This window comes from Gorilla gorilla, chromosome 10 (genome assembly GCF_029281585.2).
Source record: "Gorilla gorilla gorilla isolate KB3781 chromosome 10, NHGRI_mGorGor1-v2.1_pri, whole genome shotgun sequence".
NCBI lineage: Eukaryota > Metazoa > Chordata > Mammalia > Primates > Hominidae > Gorilla > Gorilla gorilla.
Window position 1 is genome coordinate 105,086,730 of NC_073234.2, and position 14,903 is coordinate 105,101,632.

General features: G+C 42.4%; 1 protein-coding gene across 1 annotated transcript; it reads left to right on the top strand.

Annotated features, from left to right (window-relative positions):
• Nucleotides 1-3,148: 3,148 nt before the first annotated feature.
• LOC115930219 (histone-lysine N-methyltransferase SETD1A) lies at nt 3,149-10,935 on the top strand. The gene is made up of 2 exons (XM_063694537.1): nt 3,149-3,245; nt 7,941-10,935. Exons 1-2 carry the CDS (start codon nt 3,149-3,151, stop codon nt 8,621-8,623), a joined length of 780 nt encoding a protein of 259 aa, XP_063550607.1. The 3' UTR covers nt 8,624-10,935.
• The last annotated feature ends 3,968 nt before the right edge of the window (nt 10,936-14,903 follow it).

Here is a 14,903-nt window from a genome sequence, read left to right on the forward strand (position 1 = left end):
ACCAACAATTTTATTATGATTATTACTGCAACGTCAATTAAAGCAGGAGCAAGTCTTAGAACTCCTTCCACAATACTTTACCAACAATTAGACGTATAAAATTTAAAAGGTTGGGAGAATACTCAATAGCAGTGCACCTGTAAGGTCTCAGCTGTGCTAATCATAGGAAAATGAATAATTTCTGGAGAACAACTCTTATTTTTTCAAGCATTTTCAAATATAACAGCTTACATACTAAAGCTATATAAATCTTTAGTTACTTAAATGTCTAAAATTACTACTCTATGTATCACTCAGTCATTCAATAGAAATGATAAAGTCAAATACAGGCTTTCCTTCTTGACTTCTTGGCAGCTGGAAGAATAATCCATTGCTATACTCTAATACAGACCACATACCTACTCTTCTTCCTGATGCCTAGTGATTCTGTAGCAGGTCATGAGCTAACAGTTTGCTCTCAGTTCATGGAACGGCAGCAATGATATGATGCTCAGTCTTTGGTCTGTCTAAATGTGCCCATTCTTCAAAACTCAGCATTACTCCACCCTTTCCCATCATCTCTCTTTGATTTTCTGGTCTGAAGTCCTCTGGGTTGTACACTTCCCATTTATTATCCCTTTGTCTTAGTAATTCATTTGGAGATAACATAAAAGAACTGAGATAAGATATAGGGTTCTATATGACGATATATAGAACTTTATCCAGCAAATGTTCAGGTACTATTTTTTTGGCATATTGGTTTAGGATTTGGACATTGTGTAGCTTCTGTTAAGGTAAAGCAGAGAAGGTTAAGGAAATTTTTCTGGGAGATTTTTAAAACCTTTTTACCTTTGGAATTTTAACCTTACTCAGATGGGTTCATAAGGCAATGTTTTATTTCTGGAAGACAGCTACATACATTTCACAGAATGTTACTAGGACAGTAGAATTTAGCTTCTCTACAGGCAGGACTTTTCCACTTCTGAATTTCAATGTGGCAGTTAATTTGGTTTTTTTGTTTGGTAAACAGGTTCTTTGCTGTGTCACCCAGGCAGCCTCGAACTCCTGGCCTCAAGCGAACCTCCTGCCTCAGCCTCCCAAAGTGCTAGGACTTATAGGCATCAAGCACAGCATCTGGCCCCTAAGGGTCCTATCAGGTGAGAGGAAAAACACATACACGTTCACAACAAAAGGATGAGGGACCACCAGACTCTAAGACCGTCACACAGTGGACAGTCAGCAATACTACAGTATGCAACACAGCTCTCAACTCCAGGAAACACAATTCATTTTGTGTTGTATGTGAACAGCGTCCCCTGGAGTTGTGCAAAGCAGTGATCCTGGTACACAAAGTTAACAAGGTGAGATGTTCCACTAAAGGGAGTTTTGTGAAATGAGAGGACAAAACACTAGCCATATTTAGATTCAGCCCTTATTAGCACATTGAAGTACCAGAGAAGTTCCAAACTGCATAAACCAGCATATCCTGGAGTTTGGTTGTGCCTCTTTCCCCCAGGAAATCCCTATTAATATTTTTTGGAACCAGCATTCTAAAACACAATTTAGAAAACACTGAGCTACTTTATAAAAGGCCTTCAGAGTCAAGTTGTGTTTTGATAAAGAGAAAAATAAAAAAAACGATGAAAGTTTTAGTGAAGAAACTGTGGTTTAAAATAGGTTATTGAAAAACAAAAGAAAATTCTGGCACAAATATGAAAGGTAGATTAAAGCAGCAGATCTGAGAGTTTTGAGAGTACAAGATTATTATTTAAAATCCTCCTGAGAGAGAACTCACTCACAGGGTTAATACAATGAATAACAGATCCACATTGTTAATAAAAAAGTATTTAAAAAGCATCTTTCAAGTTAAACAGTCAAATCTTCTTTAAGACCTATTTTTTCAGAAAACATAAATTTGACTCCTAAATTTATCAGGTCTGTACAGTAGTCATGCCAGTTTACAGTTAGGCAGTGTAATCTCAGATTTCACAGTGTAAGCAAGCATTGGTCCATTCAAAACTACCTTTATTTGTTCCCTCAGAGGCCCAGGTGACAGTAGTATTACTACAAAAGCAGGTATCCCATATTTTAAGAAACCATATTGTTGGAAGTCACTGTACTTAGAAATACCAAATATTCTTATAACTAAAAACACCACATACTATTTGGAATAGCTGACACTGTCCTAGGAAAAATTTAATAGAAAATAGCTTTTAAAAATATGGCAAAAAAAATGTGCCCACAGTTTATTTAGACCTCTCTGCCAAAAATATTTATTAATTTAGATTACCATAAGCTTTAGTAAATTACAAGCTATGATTCCTAAATAAACCTTAAGGTGTAGCCAACAAGACTAAGTTTTGGAACAAACAAAAACAGGTTCCCAACAGTCTTGAGATGAACCTGCTTTGAAATTAATTTTATTATAAAATATATTTTAAATGCAGATACAGGCTATTTGCTATACTGTTATAAATGAAGCAAAAAACAACTGCATTTCAAAACTGGTCTTAAAGAGGAAAATTATTAAAGGCAGGTAATTCACGTGGTATATGGTATTAGATAAAATAGTTCCAAAAGTCAGAGTAGATTGGTGATCTACACAAACGGTTATTTAACATTTAAGTGAGACAGCAGTAACTTCTGTTTTAATGCATAAAATAGTAAATTATCAATTAGTATGCTATCACTAATATTCTTGGAAGATCTACTTGCTGTTTTTGAAAGAGCAACTGCTTGTTAACTAAAATTAAAGAGAGCTATCTATCCACTAATTATGTCCTTTTAGTCTGAAGGAATATCCGATCTTTTCTTCTAACAAAGAGCTAGACTAAAGGATAAACACACACTACTGTAAGGATACAGCATGCATTATTTTTATGAATATAAACTCTGGTGTCCAAGTCATTTGAAAATGGCAGACATTAAGACATGAAAATAAAAGAACATTCTCTAATAGTTTACAGTGCTTAGTAAGTAACTTAAGTAACCACAGATGGATCTTCTGAAAGACTGGGCATACATAGATAACAGAAATATTTTCAATTTATCAGTTCTAGGATTGTCACAAAAACCACCGACATCAACAAATCAAACTTTGCTACTGATTTAGATATCTCTACCACGTAACTTTAACTTAGTTATAAATGCAATGTCAATGTTTCTCAAAATGCAGACTACTCTAGCATTTGGCCCCACCTCAAATCTGCTGAATCAAAATTCCAGGGGCAATGCCAAGGAATCTGCACTTTCAGTAACTCCCCCAGGTGATTCTTCATGCACATTAATGCTGGAGAACCACACCTTTCTTGTGAGATTTATAACCAGGTTTTGGATTTCAGGAACTAAAACCTCCTCATTTGGAACCTTTTAAAGTAAATTTCATTACAGAACAAATCAGTATTTCAAAGAGATTTAGGTAATAAACATGTTATAGTATAAAAACAAGTGCATAAAAAGTTACAGCAGAAATTTAAAGAAGAAACTTTTAGTACAGCACATTTTATTTTTATTCAAGATTTAAGACACCCCTAGGCCAACAGTTCTTTGAAATCAAAAGTCCTAACTTAAAAAAAATCCACAATATTAAAAATATAGTATTTCAGATACGTTCACATTCACTCAGCTGTTAAGTAAATCAAAACACAAACTGTTTGTATTACACCAAATATAAGTAATGATTAAATTTATAAAGCTCAATCCAAACAAACCCATTCATATTTCTCTATTAAATTTACTCTGATCAAAATTGATTTTCCATACATAACTTTCATAAACTTACATAAACGTGTATAATGAGAAGAGCAATGAGCAAAATCTAGAAGCCACCTAAAGTCCAGTTTGGGCTAAAAAAGCTGCTAGTTATATGACCTTAGGGCCTAGACAAATCACTTTACCTACCAGAAAAAAAACAAAAAACAAAAAAAAGTACAACTGTCTACCTTACTCACCACACAGGATTATTGTGACAATCAAATGAGGTCATATGTAAATACATTCTGAAAACTGTAAAGTAGTTAATAATAATACCTGTGATTTCTGAAGACAGCAAAATTTGAGAGACACTATCTTTGGACACCTGCTGTAAAATACACAAACTATCAACAGAAAAATTAAAATGTATATGCCACTAAAGAATCAATGAAGAACATAAAAACTGACCATTCAGATTTAATTAGATATTGGACACTATTGAGTATACCGTATTCTGAAAAAAAACAAATACAAAAATTCGATTCGATTACCTGTCCTATGTCCCCATTTATAACAGAACCATTTCTTGTGTCAAGATATAAATGAAATGTGATGGACCACGAGAGTTCGTAATTGTCAAAACTGGCCAGTAAGTATACCATTCTCTCTACTTTCCTATGTTTGATAATTTCTATAATAAAAAATTTTAACAAGACAACAATATATGTGGTATGTATAGATAACATTTCTAAAAGCTAAAAAGTGAATTTTTTGAAGTTATTTATCTTTATGAAAATTATTCCCATAACCATTGTATGTTATTTTCCTTGCAATGTCACCTCAGATTCTACCTAGTCCTAAATAAGCTACTATTAGTACCTTTATTACATATCATGACAGCTACTAGAAAATAATTATTCCCTTCCAACTGGTCAATACTCTTGCCCAAGATGCAAAAACCTAAATCTTTGTTTCTGCTTTCTGATTCTCAGTCCTTTTATCGTTTTTTGCTCATTCATTACAAAATTCCAGAATAAAAAAGTGAAAACATCAATTTTACTGTATTCATGTGTAAAATGTAAGGGAAAAAAAACAAATATTATTTTGTTCAGTATTACAGAAGACCAATAGTTATAAGTGGCCGTTCCTTTTAAAACTCATTTCCCATGGTAAGAGACTGTTGCATCTGAAATGAAGTTAACATGTCTGTCAGACAAAGGAAATTAGTAAATCTTACTCTAAAATCAAGGAATCTATCAAAGTATACATAACAACATATAATTACTCTACATGCAACAATCTAATAGCTCAAATAATGTCCTTTATCCCGGGGCCATATTCCATAGTTCGACAGAGAACACATAGCAGTAAGGGGATAAAACACCTTTCATCTCAGAGTTTTTGGCTAATTTTAGTTTAATAAAGACTTATCTACAGCTCAATAGCCAATGCTTTACATTGTCTATAGAGAAATTGCAAGTGTTGAATGAAACCTTAAATGCAGATAGAAGGGCAGTAATATTTTGCGGTTTGTAAGTAAGACTATATGTAATAATATCCACATCTTAATTCATTACTTGGGAGCTAAATCCCTTTTCTCATGTTACATCAAAAAAGGAGGCTGTGCCTAAAGAGACAGTGTTCCTTATACTTATGATTTGGGAAGGAAGGGAAGGGAAAGAAATCTCAGCTGTCACTACAGTATCTGTTTTCTAAGTATTAAAATCTCCATTTATTTTTACATGAGATGCACCTGAGAGGAGCGATGTATACAAACCACTTTTTCTAACATGGTCTTTATTAAACTTTGAATATAAGTACACCTGCTCGAAGTGTTCATCTATATTATTTAAGAACAAGCAACTGTAAAACAGTAAAATCACAAAAGGTAAGTTGTTGGAAGACAACAAAAAAGAATTACTATATCTGATCCTGCGTGTTTATTTTAGAATCTGTTAATAGGCCTACAGCTAAAAAAAAAAAAAAAAAATTGTAAAGCCACTGTCATACTGGTAGGTACCTTTATTTGGTGGCAATGGCTAGTTCAAACCACCTATTAAAAGCAGCTATTACTTTCCTTCTTTTACCAAGAAGATCCAGACCATCAATATTATTATAAACACAAATCAAAACTAGTTTCTCATCTCATCTCAGAATGCTAAAATCCCAAGCTTCAATAAAAAAAAGATTTCCCATACAATTGCAGAAATTTCTCTCAAAAGAGAAACGAGAGAATACAGAAAAATGAAGACAATTCCCTCTTACACGTCAAAATGGGGATGCCAATAATGACAGCTGCGATAAAAATCAAGAAGGCGTACCCCGAATTTTCACCATTTTAATAAAAGAAAATCACGAAATTTTAAATTAAAGGTGGCGCTCTGTCCTCAACTCACCCGAATGTGACTCACTTTTGCAGACTATATGGTAGGAAATTAACAGTTACTTTTCAAAGATCTTTGCAGTTACACCCAAGCCAAAATCAGGACAGAGATCCACCCTTAATTACAGCAATTTAGCTGTCTTATCTAAAGCAAGGTAAAAACTAAAACGTCCTCCTGAAATCATAGCTAAATAAGCTCATTTCATATACTAGCTATCAAAGGTTCCCAATTAAAAAAAATGTTTCTATTTACTTCAAATTTGAACTCACCAGGAGGATAAAGAAAAAGAGAGGGGAGGAGGAGGACCCAAATGAAACGCACAAGTACAAAAAGCAGATTCTCCTCCAATCCCTCTTAATTCCCCCAATCCACCCCTGCCACACACAAGGACAGGGAGTCTCGGGAAGGCTGGCATCGGGGCAAGTGATGAAGGCCCTCCATTCACTCACGTGGGCCACCATCCAAAGGGTTACACACCCTCTGCCAGATGAGAGCCTCATACAAACCAGGCCCTTACAAGTACTTCTTATTATAAAATACACCCACGCTGAACAAAAGCCTTATTTTAAAATAAGACTGTCCTCAGGTGGGGGAGGTTAAACACAACAAAGGCTTCCATGTTGACAGGCAGACAAGTTCAGATATATGCATATACCTACACACGTATGAAAAAAATCTATGTAGCTAATTTATCACGAACAGCAATCGATACCAACAGAAGCCATTAGATTATTAATAAACCAAGAAAAGTAGCGGGCACAGAAGTGAAAGGTGGCTGTCTGCAGGGCTCTAACCCAAGGAAAAGGTAAATATCAGCCTGTCGAGGAGGGTCGAGCCCTCCAAGTACCTGCAGACCTCTTTAGCCCACCCGGACGCCCTGCCCTCCCCTCCGAGCCAAGCAGCGCACAGGGTGCGAGCACTCCCAGCGCTGCGAGTCCCGCAGAAAACTGGTGAATGAAATGCGCACAGAGACCAACCTGGCTGGTGACCTCGGCGCAGAACCAGGGGTCGCTAACCAGCTTAGCCACAGGATTCTCCCGCAGGATAGGATAAAGAGAGCACAGCCCCCACCCCACACCCCTGCCACTGGAACGCGGTCCTCCTACAGACTCCTTCCCCAAAAAGGGAGGTGGGGGCGCAGGCTTTTTTCTCTTAAACTAAGTGAATAAACACGAATCGGAAACAACTGTGAACATCCTGGGGGGCCAGACGGAAGGCGTGAGGAGAAAGACCAGGCGGCTCTCCAACTCCCGAGGAATCACCGTCCTGACACGCCAACAATCAACCACCAGGGCCAGGGGCCGACCAGGGGCCCCCGCTCCCCTCCCGCAGTGCGTCTGGGGGGCCGAGGCCAAGGATTAGAGGGGTGACCCTCCCGGGGCGCGGGGAGAGGGAGTGCCGGGCACGGTGCCCTCAAGGTCACCACGCGCCGTGGCGGGGGCGACCGGTGGCGGGATGGGCTGTGGCGCGGCCGAGGCGGCTTCGTGAAGCCGAAGACCTGCGGGTGTAGACCAGAAGCCCCAACGAGCCCCATCCCTCGGGCCCGGAGCAGCGACTCCCAGACTGACCCGGCGCTGAGGTGCACGGCGAGAAGCCCGCTCACCTTCACAATCTCCCGGCAAGAGGCAACCTGCGAGGGGCCCCGACCGCCCCCGTCAGCTTCTCCCGAATCCGGCGCAACCCGCCGCGCACCCAGCTATCAGGACCCCCGCCGCGACGCCCGACCTCCGTGCTCCGCCTGGCCTCCCCCGCAGGTGACCTGCCCCGCCGCCCCCGGCCGCGGGCGGGCGGCGGCCGCCACTCACCTCGCCCGGCAGTGGGAACCATTTTCCGAGGGGGAAGGAAAGGCAGGCTGCGGGAGGGTCGCGGGGCGGTGAGGGGCAGCGGGAAACGCAGAGGATGGGGGCTCCGTCCTCAGCCGGCTCGCAGGGCTCGGGGCGCCACGCGGAGGTGCAGCTGCACCTCGGGGATGGGGCGGCCAAGGAGCCGAGAGGCTCGGCGTCCACCAGCCGGGGCTCCCTACTCACGCTGCACTGCGAGGAGGCGGCGGCGGCGGCAGCGAAGGAGGAGGAGGCGGCGCCCGGCCGTCCCCGCCCAGAGCCCGGCAGCCACCGAGTGGCCGCCCGCGTCCCCGCAGGACCCGCCTCCTCGGCTCCGCAGAGCGGCACACAGGGCGCGCCGCGCTCGCTCGGCACGGGCAGCTCAGCCGGCCTCACGCCGCCGTCCGCAACAGCAGCCGCGGGCGGGGTGCAGCCACCTCCGTGAGCGCCGCAGCCCGCCCCCCTCGGGGCGGGGCCCGCGGGCACCGGAGAGCGGACGGCCGAGCACGAGGGGGCTGCGCGCAGCTCCGGGCAGGGACCCCGTCTGCACCGGGTGGCCTGCAAGATTGCCGGGGTAGGCAGGGGGAGGAGAACGCTCACCCGTTCCGGTCTGGCGCTCCCTTCTCTCCACACCCACACGCCTCCCGCTCCACGCTGGCGGCGCAGCTGCTCCCGCTGCCACAGCCGCCACCGCCGCCGAAGCTCGCGCCGCCGCCGCTGCCGCCTTGGCTGAGCGCGGTCACGTGACGCGATCCGCGGGGAGCCTGGGGGCGGGCGAGTGCGCGCGCGCGCGCGCGGAGGAACCGCGGCTCGGACCGGGACTGGGAGCTGAGCGGCACTGGGAGGGCGTTTAAGGGGAGGACCCGGCGAGCGCGCCCTCGGCTGGCGAGCGCGCGCCTGGCGATTAGAACTTGCCGCGCGGTCGGGAAAGGGTGGCCGGAGTGAGGGGCGGAGGTGGGGACTTGCGCCTTCGCACGCCCCTCCCTTTCTTCCTTCCCCTGAGCGCCTTGGCTTGCCGCTGCCCCCGCCCCCTCCAGCGCGCCCCTTCCCTCCTGCCGCGGCCTGCGATTGGCTGAGAGGCTCTGACGTCCGTGTTTCCATGACGTGTTGGTGCAGGAGGGAGCGGCGGGGGAGGAGGGGGTGGCTCAGGCGCGCGGGGAGGTGACTCCGTCAGTCACAGCTGCTGTTTCGGCGCGGGGCCGGGCCGCTGCCGCGACGTGTGGAGGCAGGAGAGCGATGATTGCCGCAGGAGAAGTGCGGGCACCCTTCACCTGGGGCCCATCCCGAACCGCCCCCGGGCCCATGCCCCTCCAGGGCCCAGGAGCGAGCCAGCGGGAGGGCGAGGGCGAGCGCTCCTGGCGAGGACAGATTAAGGCGAACCCCCAGTCAGCGGGCATTTGAGCGGCTCCTCGCCGCGTCTCTGCCCCCACTCCAAACCGGACTCGACGCCTGTCCCGGGCCGTGACGCACGCACCGGAGGACAAAAGTGCTTCTCGGCTCGCTCCCTCTTTGGGGAAGAGAGCTCACTCCCCATGCGGGCGCGGGACACCCCATCTCTGTTCCTGCCGGTCGGGTCCGCAAACACCGGGGATCCCAGCTGCGGCGCCCAAAGGGTTAACGCAGGCGTTCTGCCAGTGCAAACCGGCCTCGCAGGATCCGCGCTTAAAATCCGGGTGTTTTCATTTTGGGTTTGTTTCTTCTAAGCCAAGCTGGTGGCTCTCTTTTAATTCTCTTGTAACATCTCAACCCTGCACCCATCTTTCCTGAGGGGAAAAGGAAACGGGATAACTTGCGGTATTTCGATGCTCAAAGGTAACCGGCGGCTCTGCTCCAACCTTCAAGAGATTTTGCAAGTTGAAAAAAAAAAAAAAACCCATCCTTCGTAACATCTACTTAAAAAAAAAAAGCAAGTTTTCCTTCTTGTACACGCATATACACAGTAAAGATGTGTATCTTACCTAAGATACCGCGCTTCATCTTCATCTAATCTTTATTTGAACTCACCGTCGCCACTGGCCCAGAGACCTTGTCAGTGCTATTTTCAGTATCAGTTAATCAGAACAAAAAGATAAGTTCTGCAATCTTCTTTCTCTTAATTCCAGAACTGGAAAATTAATATTTGTATAGCCTCCTCAAAAGCATACAGGCAATAGGAAGTATGGTATTATGTTCACGATCTGATGATAGCGTTTGTTTTAAAATATTTTAAAAGATTAGACACAAAATGTGTAAAAGACGTTTAAAAGTGAATAAATATAAATCAATGCTGTTGCAAATAATTTTTTTTATCAGTTTATGTATCTCACTAGGCTAGACGTTACCAGCCTTCTGAGCTGTGCCCTTGATGTGTAAGATGAACCAACGTTGAACAGAATGATAGCATTTTTCCTCTCTTCAGTCACTGATGGAGAATTGGTTAATGTGGTACAATAAATAGCCCTTCCTGACACTATTTCTAATCTTTTTAACAGAAGAATAACCTAAATTTCACCTAATAAATTTCAATATTATTTCCCCCTAAAATATCTTTCAAAACGACTCAGAGACATTTAAGAATCACTGGCTTTTTTTCCAACTTTTCCTCCAAGGAAGTTACAATACAATGTTGAATTATGTATTCTACTTTAATCAAGAATCTGACATTAAAGTAATGTGAATCATTGCTATAGTACACTAGCAAAATGGGTAATAGATTAAACTAGAATCTGTTCACTTTGTGGGTTTGTTCCAGTTCCAGATTATAGAATGAATGCTCTTAAAGTGTTGTGGTCATGAAACAATTATTGAGCATCTTTATTTAAGAACACGATTCAATTAAATTTTCATTTATATCGATAAATCTATAAATGAAACATACGGAATATATATATTCATGTATATCCATAAATGAAAACGTGTGTGTGTGTGTATCCCGGAACATATTTGTATGCATTTTAATGAAATGTGAGTCATATGCAATGACAAACTTTTACTGTCATAGTCAAGAAAATTGTACTGTAGTTTGGTTTTTATATTTTTATCCTTCAAATAGGAAATAAAGGGTGAAAGCAATATAGAAATAACTGTTCACATTACATTAAGAAATTCAATTTTTTTCTCCCACAGGCTTAGTACTAAAGCATCCCTCACACATATTTTTCTATGTAAATATCAAGAAAATATTGCATTGCTTACTGTTTCCTTGAAAAAAAATTGAACTATCTGAAATCAAAGATACCACTGTATGTAACAGTATTCTCTTAATCTTAGACCTAACTTATCCCATGTGTTTAACTGATCTAGAGATGTATCTTTGCATAAGGAACAATATAATAATACAATTTACTGGGGAAATAATATTTTAAAGTTCTTTTAATATGCATTTTAGCTACAATGCAAAACTTATAAAAGTATTTAAATCCAGTCAGGTGCGGTGGCTCACGTCTGTAATCCCAGCACTTCGGGAGACTGAGGCGGGCAGATCACGAGGTCTGGAGATTGAGACCATCCTGGCCAACATGGTGAAACCCCGTCTCTACTAAAAATACGAAAATTAGCTGGGCGTGGTGGCTCATGCCTGTAATCCCAGCTACTCAGGAGGCTGAGGCAGGAGAATCGCTTGAACCAGGGAGTCCAAGGTTGCAGGGAGCCGAGATCGCACCACTGCACTCCAGCCTGGCGACAGAGTGAGTCTCAGTCTCAAAAACAAAACGAAACAAAACAAAACAAAAAAGTATTTAAACCCCATGACAAGTTACTATATGAGATGTTAACATTGAAGAGTGGCTGCAGATTCAAAATAATATATTTGGTATTTTTAAGGTATGCTCTTTTTCATAGAGTAAATCTAAACAACTGAGATATTTGCTGAAAAGCTGATCGATTCAAGAGATACAACACATGAAGACAGTTTTCTAAAATCCTCAATGTAATTAAGTGTAAAGAGAAACAACTTTATTCTGTCACATGCATCTAGCAATAGGACAAAATAAAGACATATCAACTGCAGTGTATTTTAAAAAACATATTCTTTCCCCATAAACACATTTTACATATGTGAATGCATCAGTCCTGATCATTACAGAATCCTAAAGAGGACTGATGAGTACAGGGAGGCAGAGAAGGAGGATATTAAATTCTTAATTTAAAATAGCTGTATATGTTCTCAAATTTCTATTAACCTGAATCACCAGAGAGAGGTGTCAAGAGAAAGATTACTTAGCTGAAACCCACAGAGAACTGTTATCTATTAGTAACAAATTAATTACATTTGCTGAATTAAATGGAGTATAATTATGTGTAAGCCTAAAATAAGAATTTTCAAGTCACATAATGGAAAATTTTTGTAGGTGAAAAATGCAAAATCGTTAGATGTCATTTGACAGGAATTATTAGTGCCTACATACAATGTGCTCTTCTAGGTATAACACATTTTTTTTAACCCCAAATGTTCTAACCCACGTAGTATGGTCCTAAATCTAAATTCCAGAGAAGCGAAAAAGACGTAGCTCATACCTAAATGTTGAGGAAGTTTTTCTAAGGAGGATTTGGACTTGATTTGTGCTGAAAGATATAGGATTTAAATTAATGCAAAAGATCCGCAGTAGTAATGCCAGGAAACGTACCTGGGAACTAATAAGTTTACCACATTTATTTTTCTATCCTTTAATATTCAAGAAACGTGTTTACTACCTTTGATATCCCTCACTTCCCGAAGTGGAACTCGTTAATTTTCTCACTAATAATGGTGAGTTATGATGTTTCATAATCATCAGTAATGGTGAGTTATGATACAGGGTGATGAGGTTTGGGTGAGATATGTATATAAAGTTCTTAACATAGTGCTTGATGTATAGTATATGTTCAATAAATGTCATAATTATCATTCATAAACATTCTCTATTACCAAGAAGATATACCAACAGCAGCAAATGTTACTCATTTTTACTTGTTTGATGTATTAAGCCATTCTTGTGTTGCTATAAGGAAGTTTCTGAGGCTGGATAATTTAAAAAGAAAAGAGATTTAATTGGCTGACAGTTCTGCAGCGTGTACAAGCATGGCACTGGAATATGCTCAGCTTCTGGGGAGGCCTCAGGGAGCTTTTACTCATGGTGGAAGGTGAAGCAGGAGCAAGCACATCACATGGCCAGAGCAGGAGGAAGGAGAGAGGTGCTACACACCTTTAAACAACCAGATCTCTTGAGTACACACTATTGGGAGGACAGCACCAACCTATGAGGGATCTGCCTCCATGATCCAATCACGTCCCACAGGCCCCGCCCCCAACACTGGAGATTACAATTCAACATGAGATTTTGAGGGGACAGTATTCAAACTATATCATTCCACCCTGACCCTTCAAATCTCATGGTCTTCTGGCACTGCAAAATATATTCATCTGTTGCCAATAGTCCACCTAAGTCTTAACTCATTCCAGCATGAACTCAATTAAAAGTCCCAAGTCCAAAAGCTCATCTGGAGATGAGTTCCTTCCACCTATAAGCCTGTAAAATCAAAGGAAGTTATTTTCTTTCAAGATACAGTGGGGCTATAGGCATTGGGTAAACACTCCCATTTGTAAAGGGAGAAACCAGCCATAAGAATGGGGCTACAGGACCCACACAATGAAATCTAACAGGGCAGTCATTAAATCTTAAAGCTTCAAAACAATTCCTTTGATTCCATGTCCTGCATTTAGGGCATACTGGCACAAGGGTTGGGCTATCAAAGCACTGGGCAACTCCACCCCTGTGGCTTTGCAGGATTCAGCCACCATGGCTGTTCTCACGAGTTGGAATTGAGTGCTTGTGACTTTTCCAGGTGCAGGGTGCAAGCTGACAGTGGATCTACCATTCTGGGGTCTGGAGGATGATGGCCACCTTCCCATAGCTATACTAGGTAATTCCCCAGTGGGTACTCTGTGTAGGGAGTCAGATCCCACATTTCCCCTTGGCACTGCCCTAGTAGAAGTTCTCTTTGAGGGCTCCGCCCCTGTGTCAGGCTTCTTCCTGGGCATGCAAGCTTTCTCATACATCCTCTAAAATCTAGGTGGAGGCTGCTAAGCCTCCTTCACTCTTTCACTCTGTGTACCAACAGGCTTAACACCACATGGAAGCTGCTAAGCCTTATGGTGGAAGGCTTACACCCTTTGAAGCAGTGGTCTGAGCTCTATCTGGGTCCCTTTGAGCCAAGGCTGGAGCTGGAGCAACCAGGATGCAGGGAGCAGTGTTCCAAGGCTGCACAACGCAGCAAAGTCCTGGATCTGGCCCATAAAACTGTTCTTTCTTCCTAGACCTCTGGGCCTGTGATGGGAGGGGTTCCCTCGAAGATCTTTGAAATGCCTTTGAGGCCTTTTTCCAATTGTCTTGGTTATTAGCACTTGGCTCCCTTTTAGTCATGCTAATAACTCTAGCAAGTGGTTGCTCCCCAGCCTCCTTGAATTCCTCTCCTGATAATGCTTTTTCTTTGCCACATAGCTAGGCTGCAAATTTTCTAAACTTTTATGCTCTGCTTCCCCTTTCAATATAACTTCCAACTTTAAGTCATTTATTTGCTCTTACACCCAAAGATAGGCTGTTAGAAGCAACCAAATAATTTCTTGAATGCTTTGCTGCTTAGAAATTTCTTCCACCAAATACCCTAAGTCATTACTTTTTAGTTCAAACTTCCACATACTAGGACATGAACAGAATTCAGCCAAGTTCTTTGCTAAGGCATAATATGGATGACCTTTGCTCCATTTCCCAATAAATTCTCATTTGCATCTGAGACCTAGTCAGCCTGCACTTCACTGTTCATATCACTGTCAGAATCATAACCATTTAACCAGTCTCTAAGAAGTTCCAAACTTTCCCTCATCTTCCTATCTTCTTCTGAGCTCTCCAAACTCTTCCAACCTCTGCCTATTACACTATTCCAAAGCTGCTTCCACATTTTCAGGTATCTCTATAACAATGCCCTACTTCTCAGTACCAATTTTCTGTGTTAGCTTGTTCTTGCTTTGCTTTGAAGGCATACCAAAGACTGGGTAATTTATAAAGAAAAG

Excerpts from the sequence above, each read along its gene's own strand:
- LOC115930219 (XM_063694537.1), top strand. The coding sequence starts at position 3,149 with ATGCAGACTACTCTAGCATTTGGCCCCACCTCAAATCTGCTGAATCAA. Across the intron at positions 3,246-7,940 it reads ACTTTCAGTAACTCCCCCAG|CGGGAAACGCAGAGGATGGG; the intron begins GTGATTCTTCAT and ends GGTGAGGGGCAG.